This window comes from Onychostruthus taczanowskii, unplaced genomic scaffold (genome assembly GCF_017590055.1).
Source record: "Onychostruthus taczanowskii isolate IOZ18803 unplaced genomic scaffold, ASM1759005v1 scaffold61, whole genome shotgun sequence".
Taxonomy (NCBI): domain Eukaryota; kingdom Metazoa; phylum Chordata; class Aves; order Passeriformes; family Passeridae; genus Onychostruthus; species Onychostruthus taczanowskii.
In genome coordinates this window covers 4760581-4782459 of record NW_024503790.1, presented here as the reverse complement: position 1 = coordinate 4782459, position 21879 = coordinate 4760581, and the positions used below count along the sequence as shown (strand labels likewise).

The 21879-nt window shown below is 40.3% G+C and overlaps 1 protein-coding gene across 2 annotated transcripts in view; it reads left to right on the top strand.

Annotated features, from left to right (window-relative positions):
* Positions 1–219: 219 nt before the first annotated feature.
* The window catches only part of PRKCZ (protein kinase C zeta), a 41819-nt gene continuing 20159 nt past the window's right edge, over positions 220–21879 (top strand). Inside the window, exons 1-6 of one of the 2 annotated variants that reach the window (XM_041419698.1) lie at positions 220–504; positions 1241–1436; positions 5089–5210; positions 7046–7135; positions 7512–7562; positions 20306–20391. In XM_041419698.1, coding sequence (XP_041275632.1) covers positions 1366–1436; positions 5089–5210; positions 7046–7135; positions 7512–7562; positions 20306–20391 — 420 coding nt within the window. In that variant the 5' untranslated portion in view covers positions 220–504; positions 1241–1365. Of the gene's footprint in view, positions 505–1240; positions 1437–5088; positions 5211–7045; positions 7136–7511; positions 7563–19964; positions 20073–20305; positions 20392–21879 lie in introns of those variants that run through there. The other variant, XM_041419699.1, reaches the window with a different exon arrangement.

The following is a 21879-nucleotide window of genomic DNA, read 5'->3' as shown; positions in this document are numbered from 1 at the left end:
CCCCCCCCCGCCCCCCCAGCCGCCTCTCCCTGCCGCGCCGCGCTCCCATTGGCTGCAGGTGTTCCCCGCCGCCCCCCCGCCCGCTCTGGTTGGCCGGGACGCTCCGGCTCCCCAGGTAACGGTTCCCGCTCTGCTATTGGCGGGGGGGAGGCGGGACCCGGGCGGGGATTGGCTCTCCATTGGCTGCGGCTCCCGCCCTCAGACCGCCATGTTGCCGCGGGCGCGGGGCGCTGAGCCTGGACAGCGGCTGAGGGGCGCCGGGGCCACCTGGGGTGGGACTTGAGGGGGCACCTGAGGGACAGCGCGGCTCCTCCGCCCGGCCGCCGCCGCCACCGCTCCCCGCCGGGGCACCGCCGGCAGCGAGGCAAAGTCCGCTCCGAAACTTCCTTGCGGGACTTTGAGCAACTTGAGGCCGCGGAGGTGTAGCCGGGCACGGCTCAGGGAGCGGCCGCTGCGCGCCGCGGGGCCCCTCTGTGTGGGGTGGGACCGCCGCGGTCGGAGCAGGTAGGAGTCCGGATGGTCCCGGTGGATGCCGCTCCGTCCGGGGAACTGCCAGCTTGTCCCGAGCGACGGTGTCGCGTCGCGGCCGCTCCCCGCAGGCCGGGGCTGAGGGGGGACCCGGGGGGGCCGCGTGTTCCCCTGAGCCCTCCGGGAGGGTCGGGCCGAGGGTTCGGGAGTGTCCGCTCCCCCGGTACCTGTGGCCCGGCTTGCCCGGACAGCGGGGTTCGGGAGGTGTCTGGATACACACATTCGTGGGTGATGTGGTAGTTTGGAATAAACAGGATGTTTTGTCAGCCTCCAGTCATGAAGGTATGCTAAATTGCCCCTCGGAGCTCCTCTGCTGCTTCTCTTGGGTAAATTTGTAACTGGTAGTAATTGACTACAATGTTTTATTTACAGAAAAAAACTATTTTTAGTAACCTGATTCTTTGGGAGAAAAGAGTAAGATGCTGTGTTGATGAATAAATAAAAACTTCCGTGGAGTATTTCAGCCAGGAGGGAGCTGTTAGATGATTTTTAAGAAAACATCCTCGAATACTTGGGATATTTCTGTAAAGCTAAATTGTACAGGGTATTTTTAACCAGTCTTATTTCATTTCTGTGCAGGTCAATGGTCTTACACATTTTCCTTTTGATTTTTTTGCTGTTCTATGTAAAGCTATTTGTGTTTCTAAAATTTGACTCATTTGTTTAGCAGTGTGTGTATATTCATCAATATTCTGTTTTTTTATCTGTGCAGCTGGATTGAGAATCATCTGGAGCAGAAACACATTTCACATGTGAAGCTCTTCAGAATCTGTTATCTGTCTTGAATCAACTTATTTCTGCATACTTGTAATTTTATATAGCTGCTAAATACAGACCATGCCTAGCAGAATGGGCTCAAAAATTGATCTGAACAAAGACTTCATCAGAGTTAAAACACACTACAGTGGGTAAGTCAGTGTGTCCTTTCCTCTGTGTTGTGACCTGTCTATTTTTGAAGTGTATTGAGCAGGAGTTAGTGGTCTGACCTAGTGATAAAATAACCAGGGCTTTGGTGGATTTGTAATTAATGTCAGATCAGGCAGGTAAACTTCTGAGCTATTAAAATACCAGTCAGACTCCTGCAGCATGCTGATCAAGAAGAAAAGTTAATTTATTCTTCTCTCACAAGGGGGGAAAATGTGCATAACTGACAAACCCACAGTTATTGTGGGTTGATGGATTATTGATTCCCATGGTCACAGCCAGGTTAGATCCATCTCCTGCACCCAGATGCAGTTATTACATTTTATCCTGTCTATAATCAGAATGTCATGGTCCCTTATGACTTCACTCTGTTGACAGTAGAAACAGGAAGGTTTTATTGCAACAACATGAAATTTGAGTTTTCAGGTATGTTTAATCTCATTGGCTTGCTGCCACTCTGAGGACCTTGTGAAATAATGTTGCTTTAGTTTCTCCTGTCTTCCTTCAAGGCCTGAGTTTAAGGCATTTGAGGAATTAAATATTTGGCCCAAGTAGATCCTTAAAGTTGATTGGAAGAATTTAGACTGAACTTGTTGGTATTTAATAATTGACTTGAGTGATCTTTTCTGATGTTTTACTGCTAAATAAGTAAAGGTAGCTACCACTGTGCATGTGCTTACATTGTGGTGTAGAAAAATGCTGTTTTAAATTAAATGTGATGTTAGTTATGAAAGTCACGTCACAAATTTTATTTAAAACAAAATGCTTTTGTTTTAAACTTACCTACTTATCAGTGCCATGGGGTTTGAGGTCCTATGCCATGAGTTTAGAGTTTTAGAGCAGTTAAATTACTGTGGTAAGTCAAGGGGAGAGCTGCCTCAGCTCTGTGGAGGAAGGCACTACAAGCACCAGTAGAACTGGGTGTAAATAATGTGGGGTGGCTTGCTGGCAGGTAGTGTTGATATAAAGTGAAAGGAGTGTGTGGAACTTGTCTGTGCACAGCTGGGAGAGGTGATAATCATTGTGTCAATGTTAGAAGTCAAGTAATTATTATTACCATGTTTTACAATAAACTGCTGTAGTTTTTCCTGCAGCACTACATTCAGTCTTTTGCATGAGCTGTGAAGTCTGTAGAAATCAGTTTATGAACAGGAGTTCCAAGCTCTATGAGTTTTGTTTTGTTCTGCTGATCAAATTGTGTGAGGTAAAAGTGACTTTTTTTGGCATTGTAGCCTCTGTAACTGATCATCTCAGTATCTCCATTGCAGTACTGCACTCAGCTTCTGAGCAAGTTTGACAGACTTCAGGAAATCATTGATGCTGGGCAACTTCAGAATTAGGGACTAACTGCTGAAATTAAAATAATAGTACAGATGCCATGTTGAAATGCCTGTTAGAAATCTGAGCATGAGGAAGTTTAAAACATGTGAGTGTTGAGTGTATCTCTGGAGGCTGAGTATCTCAGGTATTCCTGTTTCTGGGTGTGACAGAGTTCCTAACATAGCACACTAGAAATCACAGCCAGGGTAGATTACAAAAGAAAAACTAAGTAAGTGCAATAATGAACCAAGAATTACACAACTTGTCTCTCTAGTTTATACCTGGTTACTTGAAATCACTGGCACAGGGCAGTGGTGCAGTCTGCTTTGCTGTGTGCTACCTTGGCTCTGAGAGATGACAGGTTTGATCTGTCACTGGAATTATTTCTCTTGCTGCAACTGCTTGTACAGAACTTACTGATCATTAGCTTTTTGTATTACTGTGTAGTGTCCAGTTTCAAGTATATTTTTTAAAAGTGTCCCATGGGATTGTTTAGTGACAAACAAGGAATAGTTTTCACTTCCCTGTGCCCTGACTGCCTGATGTGGCTGTAGAGATGTTAAGATTAAATCCAGTCAATCTCAAAGGAACGTGGACGTCGTGGATATGAAATTCATTAGTGTACTTATAGAATTACATCTGTTATAATAATTTTAACAATTCAAGGCTGATTAGTAGTTGCCAGTTTCATTTGGAGTTTATAGTGTGTGTAGCAGTGTTGTCTTACAGTGTATTTTCAGTTTTAGAATATTGTTTAGATACTTGTGCAAGTGTGATTGTCCAAGGTTACCACAGATCTACAGCTGCCTGATTCCACGAGTGGCTCGTGGTGCCAGTGCATTAAATAATGAGCTGCATTTGTTGGTGCCCTTGTCTTGGGGCAAGGCATTGCACCAGCCCTCAAACATGGCTGTGAGAACCAGTTTGGTCTCTTACTTTCATAAATGCATAAAACATGACTTCTTTGACAGGGAAATGTTCTTAAACTCAACCTCACCTGACAGCTCTCAGTGCAGTGGATGATATGGATGCACAGGTTGGCAGGCAGCATATGTATTTCTTTTGCTGTTGCTGTTATGAAGAATTATTAAGTTGCTGCTCTTTGAGAGCACTACAAAGTATAGATTAAAGATACACTTGAAAAGGTAGCAGTGCTTTAATCTGAATTTGAAACAGTCCAGTTCTTGAAGGTGATTGTTTTAGAGCTTTACTTATAGTAATTTTTCTCAGCAAAGGCAAAATGGCAAGTTATTAATGCATATCATTTAAACTGTAAGTTGTGGCATTTAAGTTTCTTATTTCAGTGTAGTACTGTTCAGCTGCTGACTGAAAGACATAAGTAGGCAGAATATGTTGTATAACATTTTTTCTAAAATGACTTGTCACATAGTATGGAAATAGGAAAATCATCTCAGTCATGTTGGATACTTCTGATATATTTGCTGTATTGCACTAAGAGGGGAAAGAATTACACGTGCCAGTAGCCATCAGCTATCAAACAGTTTCCTAATTGTCCTCTGGAAGGTTTTGAAGGCAGTGGAATTCTTGAAATTCATCTCCTGTTTCTTTTTGCACTTGTTTATTAATTGATTTCCCAGAGTCAGTTATTTGGAAAATATTTTAAAAGTAGTAGAAAGTCTTGTTTAATCAGATTTTGTTTTGTGTAATCTTTTTTCCTTTTTCAGTATTTGACCTGCTTTGACAGGACTTGTGGACTTCCACTATATCAAAAGTTATTGTCACAAATTCCTGAGATAATGTATAGTTTACATAGAGAGTTCAGTATTGGGTTCATGTTCTCTAAACACTACAAAGGTAGAGTGCAAGATGCAGAATTTGAGTAAGATTTTACCTGAATTTTCCTGTAATTACATGTTTTGAAAATTCACCTAATCAAAGCTACATCTCAAACAATATAGGGGATGTGAGGTAAAGCCTCTGTTTTAAAGGATTTTACAATAATTGAGATTTTTTTTTAATCTCCTGATGGAAGAAGCACTTGGATTTAAAAAAAAAATTATTATGAAAGCTTCTGGTTTGTTTTTTAACAACACTTCAAGCACTGATAATTATAATAAGGGAGCTTGGCTCACCCGAGTAAACATGCATTAAAGACGGGTAATTAACACATTTATTTCCTCCACACTGAAGTATTTTTAAGTGAAGCACTGTGAGGTGTAATCCTGCTGGCACAGTGGGAATGTTTTATATGAGGAATGCTCATGCTGTATGATTCTGCAGCTTGCTGTCCATAGGTGGAACTGTTGGAATATGCAGATATTTTCTGATAAAAGCTGATGTTTTCATCTTCTGCAGGGACATCCTGATAACAAACTTGGATGCATCAATGAGCTATGCTGAACTCTGTGATGAAGTGCATGAGATGTGTAACTTGGAACAGGAGCAGCCAATTACCCTCAAGTGGATTGATGATGAAGGTATTGGACTGAAATACTTCTCAGGGTTTGTTGTTCACTGTGGTACAGAGAAGGGGCATTGAGGAACTTGGATAAACAAATATACTGTGGAGTTTTTTTGTTTCTAAATGCCTAACTACAGAACCCTGTCACAGAGCAAGGAGCTTGGAGAAATGAGACTTGAGACCTCAGGGTTGATTGTAGTAGCACCTGAATTCACTTCTTCTGAAGCACCTTGCCAATGTCAGGGCCTGCAGAACTAGAACTGAATACAGAAAGGTGGAAAAATACCAGACTGGTTTGGCTAATAGTTTTAATGGTGTGTTTTGGTTTTTTAAATAGCTCTCTTAGCTGATAGAGTTGTTTGAGTAAATGGAATTTCAAAGTACTGACCTTGGAAGGAGGTAGCTGGTAGTCAAAGACAACTCAGCCCTTTTTAAGACACCAAGGGCAAGCATTAATACTTCCAAATTTTACTCTATGTTTTAAATACAAGAAGGACAGAGGCAACTGTACCAACCTCAGTTTAATGATAGTGTAATAAGAAGTAACCTGATCAGAAGGACATGGAAGATAATTACATTGCCTGTGCTTAGCTGGTTGAACTGCATACCTCCTAATAAAGCAAGATTATTGCAGGGAAGAAGAAAACCCCCTGAGTTTGGAGTTGGAGGATTCTAAGACATGAGTTCTGTTAAGTGTTTCTTGGTTGGGCTCTCTGTTGCATTGGCTTTTTGAGGCTTACTTAAATTAAAAAGAATTTATTTAGTCTCTGTTGTAGTAAGTATTTTCCTCTAGTCTTGGTTAAATACCTGTACAACCTTTTTCTGATTCCTGGGTCTGGGTGGTTGAGTTTCAGCCAATCTGCTCTGTTGGCTGTTACTGATCCTCCTGGGTTTTGTGAGTTATCCTATTTCTGCATGTGAGTGTTTCCACTTATTGCCACATGGAATTTAAGTTCATTTGACTGATTGCACAAACAGATGTTCTCTTTGAACTAACTAAAAGCAAACAATTGCCAGTGGCTTAATGAGTAAACAAAACCTACCAAGAGATGAAGAAAATAGATTTTCTGTTGGGCTTTTATAGTGTTTCTTTGTTTTTGACAAGATCCAAAAGGTTTGAACTATGAATAGCTCACTCATGAGAAAATCCTGTAAACATATAAGGAATATGGATTGTTGATTTGCAGTACAAATAATTCTTTTGTCTTTCATGTTGCATTATTACTGCATTTACAGATCATCAACAGCAGTAGCCTTCAAAGAGAGGTGGCTGGGCCCTGGATTCATAATTTTACAAAATAAGAACATTTTTTAAAAAATAAGAAATTAAAGTTTAAATGTGGCTCGGCACTGGTTTCATCACTTGGCCTGGATATCATCAGGTCACCTGTCACCCAAGGTGTGCTGCAGGAAGGTGGCTGTTGCACAAAGGGACAGGGGTTCAGAGTGACACCCTTGCTTCTGTGCTTGCTCTCAGTGCATTGTGACGTACTGTACTTCACGTGTGTCTGCTTAAGTGGATTTATGGATTAATTATCCAGTTTTAACAAAAATAACTCTCCCAAGGTAATGCTGCTAATGTGACCACAAGCAGACATCAAGAAAATGGGGGGGATCTTTAGGCATATTGACTGTTGACTTTTATTTTCTTGTTATCCTATAGGATAGTTCTGTCTACTCAATTTTGTTGAAATTGGAAGGAATAATTGTGCTGTTCCATTTTGGCTTTGATCAAAATGCCAGCTTAATATCAAGTGATTGAAAGAAAGGCAATACCTGAAGCTGGTACATTTTTTACTAATTGAAATTCTTCAGTGGTAAATTTGCCTGTGTGTTGCTTTTTTTTGTTAGGTGACCCCTGTACCATCTCATCTCAGATGGAGCTGGAGGAAGCATTCCGTTTGTATTGTCAGAACAGAGATGAAGGGCTGATCATTCATGGCAAGTATTGCACAGTTCAGGAACCCCTGTGTGCCTGATAATCCCAGCAGCTGCTTAAGTGGGAGCTTGGAGTGACTCCTTGCCTGTCCAATATCCTTTGTGTAGCTGCTGCCCTGGAGTTTGATGCTGAGGAAGGAAGTGGAGCTCAAAGCTGAAACTGTGCAGGAGGCTTTGAGTTCAGCCCTGCACAGATTTGTTCATGCCTTACTCCAGTATAAGCTCCTGAAAGCCTACAACCAAATTGTGATTGCATCATTTCTCATGTAGAGTTATTTAAAAGCTTCCAAAAACTGTTTGTGTGTAAATATATTCAAGAATCAAGGAAAAAGTACTACTGAGAATCTTTTGCCTTAAAAATCTAATGTTTTTGTTTTAGTTTTCCCCAGTACTCCAGAGAAACCCGGCATGCCTTGTCCAGGGGAAGATCGTGAGTACTAAAATGTTCTCCAATTCTAGCTAAATTTTTTTTGGTCACTTGGAAAAGAAATATATTAAAGGATTTTCATAATCTAGTGCTACACACGTGTGTTTGTTTTGTTTTCTTAAAAAAATGCAAAATGTTTTACATTTTGTCAACAGACACATTGCATAAATCAGTGTTGTAGCAGTGTTTTGCTGTTTTTGAGGATTAATGCTGGTTTTTGTTGTTGATACTTTTGAAGGAAGAGACAACAGGATTTTAGATGTCTATTTGAATGTAGGCCTTGGCTTTTTTTGTGGTTCTTTTGGTTTTTTAACTTTCAGGGAAAAGAAATGATGTGCTCAAGAGGGAGATAGAGCCATTTTTATAAAAAGGTTATTAATCTCTATAAAAATAATCCTGTGAGAGGTAGATAAACCTCCAGAGGAAGGACACATAATTGATGTGGTTTACCTGTATTTATAATAACCTGAACTGCACAGGGATAAAAGGATTAAATAGCTGTATAGTCAGTTCTCATTACAGAGGGGTGGCATCAGGACTTTAGTTCATATCTTGCTAAATGTTATGGAAAGGAATGGGAATAATTGGGTGCCAAAGGTACCAGATGATGCTTGGCTGTTCACAGGAGTATAAAGAAGAGCTAACTGAGGAATTTGAAGGACCTTTGCTCTTCTCTTTGAGAAATATGAGAGGAGATAAAACTAATTGCTGATAAGAACAAGTAATACATACTGGGAGAAAAGTACTTGGTTGATCAGGGTTTACACTGCCAGACTGGCTAAAGATGAGTAGTGCAGTGGTAATAGTTGTGAATGCTATTTTTAATCAGAGGAATTATGCTAATAAGTTATCTACTGAGAACTTCTATGAGGATGGAGAGAGATGAAATAAATACCAAAAAGTTAGAGTTCAAATATGATTTCTGCATTTTACTACATCTAACTACAGTAGATGAAAGGCTAACTGTGAAAACCAGGTAAGTTTTCATGTTGACTAGGTTATTAAAATTGTCTTTTAGAAAGGAAAAAAATAAAGTAAATGCACAACATTAATTCCTCTAATTTTCTGAACAAGGACAGCAGATAAAGGCTCTTCTACTATGATTAGAAGAGTTAAAGAAATTATCCCTGAGACACCTAATTTAATGAACTCATTAAAGGTGTAGATATTCTAATAGGAAAGTTTTTTGTGTTAATTTGTTCGAAGTTTGAGTTCTCTCAAGCCACGAGATGAGCTGCAGAAAGCACAGCTGAGTGTGGCTCAGCTGACCTGGTTATTGTGTCTGTAGGGTATTTCTCCCTCTGTGGTTTTGCAGGTCACGTTGAATCACACTCAGATTGTTTAAAAATCCTGTTTAGTTAGATGTGCTTGATAAGGGATCTCTGGTCAGGTTTCTCATGGTTTCATGAATTAATTTCATGCACATTACCTCTTTGCATCTGTGGGGCCTGCATGGGAATTGGGCCTTGTGGCCAAGGTATAACTAATTTTTGCAACAGACCTATTAAGATGTATTTAAATTGTAATTTAGCATAGACTAATACATTGAGTATTGTTGCTTGTTAGCCAAAGGCCCACAGCAAACATCTGCATTGCACTTGGGACTGTAAGGAAATGTTACTGGTGTTGGTGATACAATTTATTTAAGGGACTGTTGATTTTGTCAGGACTGAAATACTTGCTTTGCTTCAGAAAATATTAATCCTGTTTCAATTTCTTACATTGTGTCTTTATCACTGTAGTTATGTTCATAGGAAATCCCTTTAAAAGTGAGAATATTATGTAATATATGGATATGTTTTCTGGAGTATCATGTTTGCACTATAAAGGAGCTTATGAGTTTGCCTCAGGTTTTTTCCAGAGACAAATAAACAGTGAAGTAGTTGGTCTATCCAAAATGAGCTTCTACTTAAATTAGCAGTTCGAAGTGTGGATTGCTGGTTTGTTACAGAACTACAGACAGTTTGAAATGGAGTTTTTAAATAAAACTATTCAATTGTGAAATAATTGCATTTGCAATCTGTTGCTCAGATGTCTCCATGTTAGGTCACGGAGTGGCTCTTTCCAATAGTTTGTGGTCTTCTGAAGTGCAAATCTCTGTTTCTGTAGGATTGTAGGGTTTTTCTTTCCAGCTCCTTCAGAACAATAATACTTGGGAAGAAGAGTGCAGGAATACAGACTGGAGGGTTTGCATTTATGTTGAAATTTAATGATAGAGTTGCTACCTATCCTCACCTTTGTTAAACTGATACAGTTTTGAGATTGTACCAGCCAGCAAAGCTTGAAATAAAAGCCTGTAATCCATTAATGAAATAAACCACATGCCTTATATTTCAACTCCATTTGCATGACTTAAGGGAAGTTATTTCTGTGCTTGAAGAACCTTTGTTCTTATATTGATGTGGTGCTGTCTGTGAGACAGAATTTGCACAGTCTCCAGCATCTGCATTTGTATTGTCTCTGTATTCCTTTGCTCCTGAATTTCTGTGCTTGTTGTTGGAGCCAGCCCCAGCTCCCAGTGTAAGTGCACAGCTGTGGTTACAAGCAGCCCCTGTCCCTGAGCTGGCTGTGCTGGCAGTGCTGCTGTGAGGTGACAGCGTTGCTGAAACATCTCCCATCCCTTCCCAGACACTGAATGTGACCCCTCCCGGGCGTTCCCAGCATCTGCTGGACTGGAGCCTTGGGTGCTCGATCAGTGTTTCCTGATAAAGATGGCAGACTTTTAGACCAGTCTTGCATTTCACTTTTACTTTTTCAGTAGATGAGCAGTTCTTTCAGAATGGAATAAACGAGGTTGTTTCAGAGGCATTTGGTGTGTTCTCTCCTGTGCCTCAAGGTGCCAGCGCTCCTGACAGCGTGCGTGGATCCCAGCAGCTGATTGGCAGCTTTATAACTTAGTTATTGGAGTCTGAGCTTATTTACCCTGACAGATCTTGATCTGATTTATCACTCCTGGTGCTGCAGTGCATTGTGTAACACAGCACGTCCAGCTGAACAATTCCCATCGATTTGCAGGACTTCCCTAACGGAATTGCCGGCTTTATCAGAGAAATACTTGTTTTGGTGACATCAGCTCCTTGACATCCATGCCATGTTTTAGTTGTGCCTCAGCTGCTAGCTACAGCCTCTCAAGGGAGCCAGTACCACCCGTGCCTGGATACATGAGGCAGAGATGTGAAAGGGAGAGACGGGGGTAACCAGTCTTCCATTAAATATTTGCTCTTAATGTTCGAGCTGATCCTGCCTATTGTCCTTGGTGTCTAATGGTATTCACACAGCGGCATCCGTGGAATAAAGGGAAAATGTTTCATTTCATACCTACTACATTGTAAAGAATTCCATGCTGAAGAGGCTAAAGAATAAAACCCAGTGAGTAATGCATGCTTTTTCTGTAGATTTTGTGTCATCGTTGTGGTTGCTGTTGTGAGCGGCGGGCACTGACGCGGGCTGTGTGTACGTGTGCTGCAGGAGAGAAGAGAACTCAGCATTTTGGTTATGGTACAGTCGCTGTGCCTGCCACCCTCCTTTGCAGCCATGGATTGTTACAAATGCAGAGATTCCTGCTGCCTCTGTGCGTAGGGATGTGGCTGAGAGACCTCCTGGAAATACTGATAAAATTGCATTGAAAGGACTCCTGGGGAATGTATTTTAGGAGGAGAGGAACGGAAGAGTGAGTGATGCTGCTGCTGCTAATATTGGAGATTAATGAAGGAAATGTATCCCAAAAACCCTGACGGTATGTGCTCGGGGCCTGTTTATTGTAGGATTGCTGATGTAAAGGCTAACCATTTAGGAGCATCATTTTCTGAGGCCTTTTTGTTGAATTCTGCTTAGTGGCTTGTCATAGATGGCTGGTTTTAATTGTGAAATACTTGTTTTGAATTAAGGGTTACTTAGTTTCTAATATTGTCGGAAGGAACTGTGCTAGTTCACTTCTGCTTTACAAATAGACCTGTGTGTATTTAATATTAAAATTCATCTTGGGTTTGGATAGCTAGTGCCAGCAAATTTTAGGGTTGTTTTGCTGTTTGCTTCGTTCAATAGGAGAATGCAGACTAGGAAGCCTCTAAATTAATTAACAGAAGAGAATGAATATGTTTTAAATGTTTTAGCACTTACTACGTTAGTGTGATAGTTTTTATTATCTAATATTTCTGGCTGATTTTGCTGCCTTATTTTTCTGGTAATGATTACAGTGTGTTGTGCATGTCTCCTGTGCTCTTTGTTTATCTGCTCAGTATTTTAGCATTAGGTGTTTGGACTGCATTTTCCCCCCAAGCCGTCTCTCTTGAAAATTTCATCACAGGCTTGAGTGAAGGTATTGTAGCAACCTAATTGTTGTTGTGGGCTTTTTATTTTAGGTATGGATATTTGATTTTGCTTTATGTCCTGCCTGATACTGTGAAATAGCTTTAGAAGGCTTCTTGCTGGAGTAGTGTGGCCTGTAAATATTTTTCTAGCTCATAAGGCAGGTTTTTCCCTTCATTTGTTACTGTATTGGCAGCAGTGATTAGGTTATTCAGAGCACGTGAACCAATTTAATCCCCCAATGAAGAAAAGAACTATTGCCACCATAGAGACTGTTCTGAAGACATAGATTGGATTGCACTGGATAATTAGGCAATTTTGAAACTGCTAGTAACCCTCTCCTGGATTTTAGTAATTGAACTGGGGGGGAGGGAGGGACTGTACTATTTTAATTTAAGATATTTTTGCTTAGGATATAAAAATAGCTGTGTCATAGTTTCTCAAGAATACCTGAAATCTCTTCCTCTGTCTTAACTGCACCACATTTGTGTCATATGTGACATATTTGAAAAAGAGACAGATTGTGAGGCAGCATAAGTTACTGAGAACAGAATTGTAGTTAAAGGTCTGGTTTGCTTATAATAATTTCATGATTAATAATTCTAAATAATCTTAACAGTTTTCTTAGCTATGAAATCTCCAATGAAGGATAAAGGGCTGGACCTTGCTTTTTATAATTCAGGCATAAAATTATAAAGCACAAGTCTGATTGTGGGATTTGAGATCTGCTCTTAATTAAAGGTGCTGGGTGTCATAGCAGATGTTTGTGTTACAATTTATAAACTATAGACTAAAACTACAATGGACTAGGGACTGCATGTGCTGATTTTTAAGGTGTCATAGCAAATAATCTGTGTTCTTTTTTCTTTATTCCACTTCCCCTCTCCTAGCTGTTACTCAGAATGTAGTATATTAAATGCAGAAAGGGTGTCACCTGGTTTCAGAAAGCTTCTCTTTGATGTAATGTCTAGTTCCTCTCCCTGTGTTATGTCTCATATCTTCTTATAATTTGATAAATCCACTCTTGATATTCAGGCACTTGGGTAACTAAATGGGCAAGGAGGTGGTGAAGCTTTTTGATTTTACTGGAATTAGTGAATATTTGTGGGCCTGCTAAACCCCAGTTAGGCCTGTGTGTTTCAGTAGCTTGGAAGAGCTGTTTAATATGTAATCTCCTCATTTATACAGCCAAGGTTAATGATATATTATTATAGTTGGCAAGGAGGTGGTGAAGCTTTTTGATTTTACTGGAATTAGTGAATATTTGTGGGCCTGCTAAACCCCAGTTAGGCCTGTGTGTTTCAGTAGCTTGGAAGAGCTGTTTAATATGTAATCTCCTCATTTATACAGCCGAGGTTAATGATATATTATTACACTTGGGTTCTGTGTAATACTTTTAGAAATTAGTTTCTCTATGCAAGTTCTGGTTAATATGTAATCTCCTCATTTATACAGCCAAGGTTAATGATATATTATTATAGTTAGCTTCTGTGTAATACTTTTGGAAATTAGTTTCTCTATGCAAGTTCTGTTTTTTTATGTTGAACTGAGCCACAGATTTCACAGCAGAGGCCTGCAGGGCAGGTACATGGGCTCTCAGCATTGATTCCTGGATTTTGGAGTTGCTGTGAGAAACCAGATTGTGTGTGAGATTCCATTTGGAGTGGGGGGCACCAGGAGCAAACCTTGGGAGGCTCTGATAGCATTTGTAGCCTCTGAGGGCTTGCAGTAGTACAAGTCTGGGGGATAAATAAAGCAAAAAGCAGCAAATTTGAGGCTTGCTGACAGGGTGGCTCCCAGGAGAGGCACAGGAGAGCCCTGAGCACTGGCAGGCAGAGAAGGGTGAGCAGACTGTGCAGTTCATCCTGGAACCACATGGGGAAGGAGCTGCCATGGAAGTGGCAAAAGGAAAAACTGATCTCAATATTGACCAGAAAATGCCTCGTTTGTAACTCGAGTTCCATTGCTATTTCTTCTGCATTTGTTAGGGCTTGTCCTTGAATTGTTAGCTGGGGACAGGTTTAAAAGGAAACCAGAAGCTATTTCAAGGCAGTACTCCAGGATTTTCATATGGCCTTTATTTTTACAATAAATCACTATTACTGCTAATGCTGTTCTATACTTCTTCCAATAATTTAGGTTCTCATCTAGTGCTCTTCAGTAAAGCAGTGCAGGTGCCCTGTGACTGGCACAAGACTCCCTGTTCTTTACTTTGTTAACTCTGATACAAAGTTACCTAAGTTTAATTTCAATTTCATTCCAAGCACATGTTCTGGAAACTTTTGGTAGTTCTGTGATGATCAGCTTTGTGTGCAGTAGCACACAAAGTAGAATTGCAATTGTAGTAATACAAGTAGAATTGTCTTGGTAACTCTGAAATGAGGGGGAAATGGATGGGTGGGACAGGTCACAGCCAGTGGGATGTTTCAGTGCAAGAAGACAAGACTAGGACTTCAACTTAGAGAAAGACAATTGATGAAATATGCTAAAATTAATTTAAAAATCACATTTGGCATAGGATAAGATAAATTAGTTAACTGTTTTCTAAAGGACAAGAGGCCAGGGAAATTGGACTCTTCAAGCAAAATCTTCTACAATGTTTTCTCAGGGATTTGTCACTAGCTAGCTTTTTGGTTTTCCTTTGACCTTTTCAATAGGCATGTCATAATTTGCTTTTTAAGATAAAAAAGACTAGGTGAAAACTAGATCTGACCAAGTTTTAACTGATGACACTTGAACCATGTGGATTCAGTTGCTTCTGATTGCTGTCTCACTCAGTTACAAGAACTGGATTTCCCTTTCAGTTACCCACAAGTATGAACTGCATGTGCTCAAAGGATGAAAATTTTCTTGAAAATGTGAGCTGTCAGCTCTAGGGTAAGACTCCCAGCAAGTCTTAAATCATGCAGGCTGCTGATGAGGTACAGCAGAACCAAATTCCTGCAGCAAACTTCATAGATTGCTCCTCACTTTTTTGGTTGCTTTCTTCAGTGATTCCAGGGTGTATAAAAGACAGAGACTTTCTGTTATCAGGCTTTTATTTCTAGTAGAAAATATTGCTTCATGGATGTACTAAGACATAGAAGTTTGTTTAAGAACAAAACAGTGGCCTGAAAGTGGATGCAGATGCTACAGATTGCTTAAATGTTCAGAACTTCATTTTGCTGTACTTCAGTCCTAAGTTAGCTAAATTAAAGAATTAAATAATTTAAATAAGTACTGGCTCAGTACTCTTTCAGCTTGATCAAACATTTTAATGCAGTTCCTAAATGATACTAATAGAACATTAAATTCACTTTTCATTTTTGTAAATCTTCTAATGAAAGTGATTTTTATTTTGGGAGAATTAATGATGCAATCATCAAAAGAAGCCTTTGGACTTACTATTAACCATGCAATGCAAGTTTGGTTTTGGGGTTCGTGTGACCAATGACTTTGTAACCAGAAGAGCCAACTGCACACCATGAAAGGCTGTGAATTGAAAATTGCTTAGAGGACCCAGTTAGAGAAGGGAAAATATGAACCTTTTTTTCTTACCTAAACAAAAATGTTCATCACCTTCAGAAGCATGGACTCACCACCAGTTGTCTTCTGACCCTTCTCATAACATTCTTTCAAATTAGAGCAGCATTTTATCCTGAGTCTGGGACAGCCTTGCAGACAGCAGAGGTGTCAGCACAAGAGGCTGAGGAGGGAAGGACATCAGCAGGTTGTGGTCACTGATGTGCTCAGAACCAGGACATGGTCACTGCTGGGACACCAGCACTGATGGACTTAGTGACCATTTCTTGAGTAACACTTGGTATATTTTGTTATTTTCAAGTACATCTGATAAATTGCACATAAAATCAGACTCGTGAGTCAGAGGCTCGCTCCAAATGAGCTGTTAGCACTGCTGTGTTTGTGGCCTTGTCTTTGGAGGTGTGACTTTGTCACCTTGCAGTGCCACGGAGCCATTTTAGCAGCAGGATTTGAAGGTGAGCACCCAAGAGCTCAGGCATGAGGGAGCACTGGGGGTGTGCAGTGCAGCTGGGACCCAGCTGCCCCTTCTGAGGCAGTGGGGAAGGATGTTCACCCAGCTGTGCTGCAATAAATGCTGCTGCTTTGTGGGACATTTGTTTCCTTGTTGGTTCTCCACTGATCCTGTACTTCCTTGGTCATTGCTGCTGTCTTAACTGTGTTTTTTCTTCGCAGACTTTGTAGTTAATTTTAGTGTCTGTTGGAAAAGAGAAGGATGGGGAGATGGTTTCCCAAGTGCTAATCAGCCTTAAATTAAAATTTAAAAAGCTATCTTCTGGCCATTTAATATTTTGCAATAACTGCAAGGGGTCAAAGCACTTAATATCTCCATATTGTTAAGGATACTCTTTTCATTTTCCAACTTCAATTGTATGCAGCAGCTTATTCATAATAAAAAGAAGGGCCACTTAACATCCAGTGCATGTCTTAAAAATGCTTTCTGAAGCACGTAAATTGTTTCAATGTAACTGTTTGTAGGAAATTAAATAACAGATGTCAAGCAATGTACTATCAAAGTGTGCTTTGGAATTTAGTGTTCCAAAAAATGTGTTCTACCTTTATATGTAATTTCTTTACCAAGTCCAGTCTATCTGAAATGCCAGTATCAATTTCCCCCTTGTAATTCATGAGTTAGTTTTGAAAGAATGCTCACTTGTGTGCTCAGCACAACATTAAAAGAACAAAACAAAAACTGGGCATTCTGGTAGTGTCCAGCTGGCAGGCTGGATAATTGGCCTGTAAACAAGTTGTATTAATCTCTGAGAAGTGATTTGCAGCAATAGCAAATTACCTCTGTGCTCAGGATAGGAGCAGATTTTATTAGGGCTGGATCACATAAAAGCCAGCTTTGGAATTGCATTTGGAAATCCAAATGAAGAGGGAATAATTTTTGTGGCCATCTTACTGCCCTTCATTGGTGGAAACCAACTGTGTTGTCATTTGGAAAGGAATTGTGCCTCCTTGTGTTTTCCCCTGCTTTTCTAAGTTACATTTTTCAGCACAAAGTTCTCATCCTTTCTGTGGAGTTCTGCAGATCTTGTTATGGTATTGGGGGGTATCCTCTGTAGATAAATTAATTTGGAATTAACACTGAACACTAGACATTGCTTGTCAATTTATGTCCACAGTTAAATTTTGTGTGTTCACATTTTTCCTTAGAACTTTTTTCTACGATATTTTTTAAAAGGTGAGGAAAGAAGCCCAAACCCAGTCCTGGAAAATGGCATTGGAAAGCCAATATCAGATCTCTGTGCAGGGTTTCCTGTGCATCACTGTTAGTGATGTAGTTGCACAGTTTGACAACAGAGGGAAGAATTGCACAGCAGCAACTGTCAGTTGTTCCCCACTGCTTTTTAGGTTGAGGCAGCTGGTTTATTTTATTTTGAGTACTTTTATTTCCCTGGTACTCTTACTTTGAAAAAGCCTGGGTTTTTTTTTCTTTCTATTTTCCAATCTTGGAAGTACATAAAGTTCTGCTCCTTCATTCTACTTAAAATATATGTTTGTGTTCCCCAATGAAAAATTGTTATCCCTGCTAAGAGCTTAAAATATACTTGATTTTTTAAATCTAAACGTTTTCAGAAACAAAATGAGGGTTTGAAAGAATTTTTTTTTTGGTTAGGTAATGTCTTTTGTTTAATATTAATCATCAGAAAAGATTACTTTGTTTAATTAGGAGTATATCATCTCCATCAGACAGCGCAGCCAACTCGAACTCCTTAATGAGTTAACTGAAGTGTGCTGTGAAATAAATTACAAAATAGCCCTTTTCAATAAGCTCAGTAATTAAATATTCAGACTTCTGTGGTGGCATTCCTCCTTCTAGGTAGCTGGGATCAATCTTGTAAAAACTTGGTTTAGTTCTTGGATACCAGGAATAAAACAAGGAAAACCTTGTTTTATTCTGAAGTGTTCTAGAAACATGTCCCTGAAAATGTTGTTTGGGTTCATTTTGCCATGTGAAGGGATGAGATGCAAAGTCAGATGAGAGCTTTGTTCACACAGCACTGACAATAAATTGTTCCTTAACTCAAGGTATGCACTTACTGCCATTTTATGAATCTGATTATTGTTCAAGGTGGTTTCTTTGATCTGGTAGAGCTCTAGCTGAGACTTGTAGCTGATAATGCTTCAAAATAACAATGATCTTGAAAACCCAAACTGCTTTTTATAGCCTGGCATTATCCTTGGGGGAGTTTCTGGGAAGGATGTCCCCTTTCATAAAGTTCCTGGCTGCTCAGTTTTCCAGGGGTCGAGGTCTCTGGCAGCACAACCATGTGGTGCATCAGCCACTTGTCCCACTTTTGGATCCTCAGTGAACAAGAGTGTTTTATTCTGTTATAGAAATTTAATCCTAATGTCTGGTAATAATAGAATGTGTGCTATAAAGGTGTGTCTTGCAGGGATGGCTGTTTTCTCATTTTTTGCCTTGGCCCCTTTTGGAGCCAGGGAATAGGAAATATGGATTGATTTGCCTCAGCCCCTGCACTGAACCATGGCAGTCTTGGGGATCAATTGTAGGGGTTCCCACTTTTTAAAGCTGGTCTATATTAAGCTCAGTTTTTGTTAGTCTGTTTCCTCATGAGTACATGATATAAAACCCTGCCTTTGATTTAATGTTTATCATTAATTAGGGAGGTGACTTGCTTCTCTATTTACAGACTTCATCAGCACAAGCTGCTCGTTAACTTATCATTCACTTAATATTCCTCATGTCAGTGATAAGCTAATGTTCAGATCACAGATGTATTACGTTGCCTCCATATGGTGCTTTGTCTGATGAATTAATTAACTATTTTGGAAAAAAAAATTCCTTGTGGAGATTTTTTCCTCTTGGTGAAAAGTCACCCTAGAAATGATGGAAGGGTTTTCCATTGGTGTTTGTGGCTGAACATATTTTAGTTAAAAACCTTGCAGTCATTTGCTAAGTTCTCGTTTTAATGTTCTTTGCACTTGAGAAAAGTTTGCTTTAAGGTTGATATTTGGCAGGTTTGGAAGAGTTGTTTGAGTCAAATGGCCATATCCAGTCTACATGTCTGTTCCAGTAGTTCTATCTTTGCCACTTTGCGTGTGCAGTCCTTTAGCTGCTTTGAGAAGCTTGGTTGGTTTTCTTTTTCCAAATTGTTAACAATTAGTTTAATAGTGCAGTATCTGTTTCAAATGCTTGCACAGTAAACATTTGCACATGCAAATAGAGTAGGTATGAATGTTTGGGGATTTGGCACTGTAGATGTGGAATCACAGAAACTTCAATGCTTCCTTTGGAAGGACAAAAATAGAGGATCTAAAATCAGACCCAGTATTGCAGCCAGTGTTCACACATTGCGTGTCAGTAGCCTGTGAGTTTTGGCTTGCTCAATATAATGTTAAAATAATTTCTTGACAAAGAAACTTTTTACTACTTGCATTATCATTTGACACAGAAAATATCTGTGTTTTTCTATTAAAAAAGTCTTCATCTTTGATGAAGTGTGAATGTTTGAAACTTGAAAGTAACATTAAAGATGAAAATTAAGATGCTTTTGCTTTACTTCCTGAGGATTATAAATGTACAGTCTGCTTTATTCTGACAAAGTATCAATTAGAAATCAGAGTCTTTATACATCCATGTTCCCCACAGAGCCCACCTGTACTGGCTGTGGGAAGCTGTGACCCTGGTGGTGTGCAGGGCTTGGCTGTGTCACCCTTACAGCTGTGAGCAGCTCTAAAAGGGACCCCTGTGGCACAACACTTAATATGAAATATCAAACTCTCTAATTAGCCATTCACACAGAAGCTGCTCATCTGCATGTAAACAGCCACAAGAAAAGTAACTTGGATTAGACGCTGGGTTTGGCTTAAGCAGATTAAATGATTTCTTGTTATGTTTAGAATATATTAAAAATAATCGTGGACTTGCACTTGACCTGCCTGAACAAAAGAAATATTTGCTGTCAAGGTAAAAATGAAGTCAAATGATGTAACTCTGCAGACTTACAACATGTTGAATGTGGCATGGGTGAGGTGCTATCAGTACCAAACACGTCTCACGCTATCGGTACCGCACCAGCCATCCTTTGTGCGTGTCCGTGGAAGGTGCCAGGGCAGAGCAGCAGCGCCATTTCCCCGAGGAGCTGCTCCTTTAACAGCTCTGTCCCTCTCACCTGAGCCAGAGCAGGCACGGAGCTGTAACGGGATTATGATCATGTGAGGGAAAAGAGACAGGGCTGGAGGGAAGGGAGAGGCAGCGGTGAAAGCACATCCTGCCCCAGCCGTCACTCACGGCCGCCTTAAAAAAATCCAAATCCCCAGGGATTGTGGCTGTGCGTTGATATTTAGGAAAGCAAGATTGTTCTGAGTCACAACTTGCTTACCCTGCCGTGTGTGGTGCTGCTGGGCTGCCATGCTGCTGCCTTACACCTTTCTGGTTTCTTCCCTAGAATCCATCTACCGCCGGGGAGCCCGAAGATGGAGGAAGCTGTACCGAGTGAATGGGCATTTGTTTCAAGCCAAACGTTTTAACAGAGTGAGTACTGTTGCATGAAACGTTGGGGTTTGCTCATGTTCTGTGCTCATTGTTTGCCTCAGTCTGTGCTTTTTCTGTGTTGGAGTGTTGGAAAGAAAGGAAAAGCAGGATGCTTGTTGGTGTGACATTTTGGGCTCTGCGGTGTTGTTCGAGTCATAACGAGCAGGCAAAACTTGGCGGTGTTTGAATTTGAGTTAATACAGGATTGGTGGAAATTATTTATTTTTGAAGTCTAAAATACTGTTTTGGTGACTGTTTAAGCTGATACATCCTTGGAGCAGCTTCTCCTCTCTCCGTTCCTGTGATTTTGGTTGCTTGTTGGCAAAATCTTTTACCTTCAGAACACTTTGCCATCCATAAAAGTTACAGCTGCTGATGTGAGCTTTAACTGTTTAGTATCTGGGGTGCTACACAATCTAAGAATTTTAAAAAGATTTTTTTTTTTGAGCTAAAATACAGCTGCATTTGGAGAGCTTGATTTAATCCACATAAGCAAGTGAATGTGGCTTTAAGGCTGAGACACCTCCTTCACTTATCCCATTATGCCTAAGTATTGCAGCATATATACAAATGTACTTGGGGGAATTCCACACAAAACTGAGTGCACTCAGAAGAGTTAACTCTTTCATTCAGCAGGGACATTTTTTCTAAAATTTCCCACCCCAAAAATGCACTGAAAGAAGGAAAAACCCCTTAAAACTCAGCATTTTATCACTAAATGTATTATGGTAATGTCTGTATTACTGAATTCAATACCAAATTTCAGTGTTGATGGAATTTTTAAGGCTGGAGTGTTGCCTTAAAGATTTTTTTCCTTAAGGAAACCTTTTGTAACTTTTTCAGATCATTCAGATAAATGAACAGATGCAAAAATTTAAACTTTAATCTTGTTGAACATAACATAAAGGTCAATTCTGATATGGCTCTGACTGCATGTGAGAGCTGTGAAAGGGTTACCTGAATTTCTGATGGAATTGGGGACCTGCCCCTACTTCCAGGGCCTGACAGGTTTTATTTAGTCTTAATACTACTGCTGCAAAACCTATAAAAGGATACTGAAGGAAGTCTGGTGGGCCAGGAATTTTGGAAGAGGTGGCAATAGATGTCCCAGGCTTCCTCTCATCAGGCAGTTTTTGGGTTGTTTTTCTTTCCTCTGGGCAGTGCAGTTTGGGTTTCTCCTGACGAAGAGGACTGGCTGCACAGATGACGGAGAATGAATTCAGTCTTGTTTTCTAAAACTACCAAAATAAAACAAGAACAATATAAAAATGCTTGTTTGACGAAATGCTCCATTCTTTGATCATTAGTTTTTGACCATTCCAGCACTGCTAGCAGGGATTTTCAGGAGCTGAGGAGTTTTGGGCAGGGGTGTGTGTGACTCACTGCTGGTGACCGCAGTGTAACGGGAGCAGCAGGCTGGCACTGGGGCTTTGGGACACAGCTTTGGGAGGTCTGGCTGAGCTGGGCTGGAAGCAGCAGGGCTCCTGT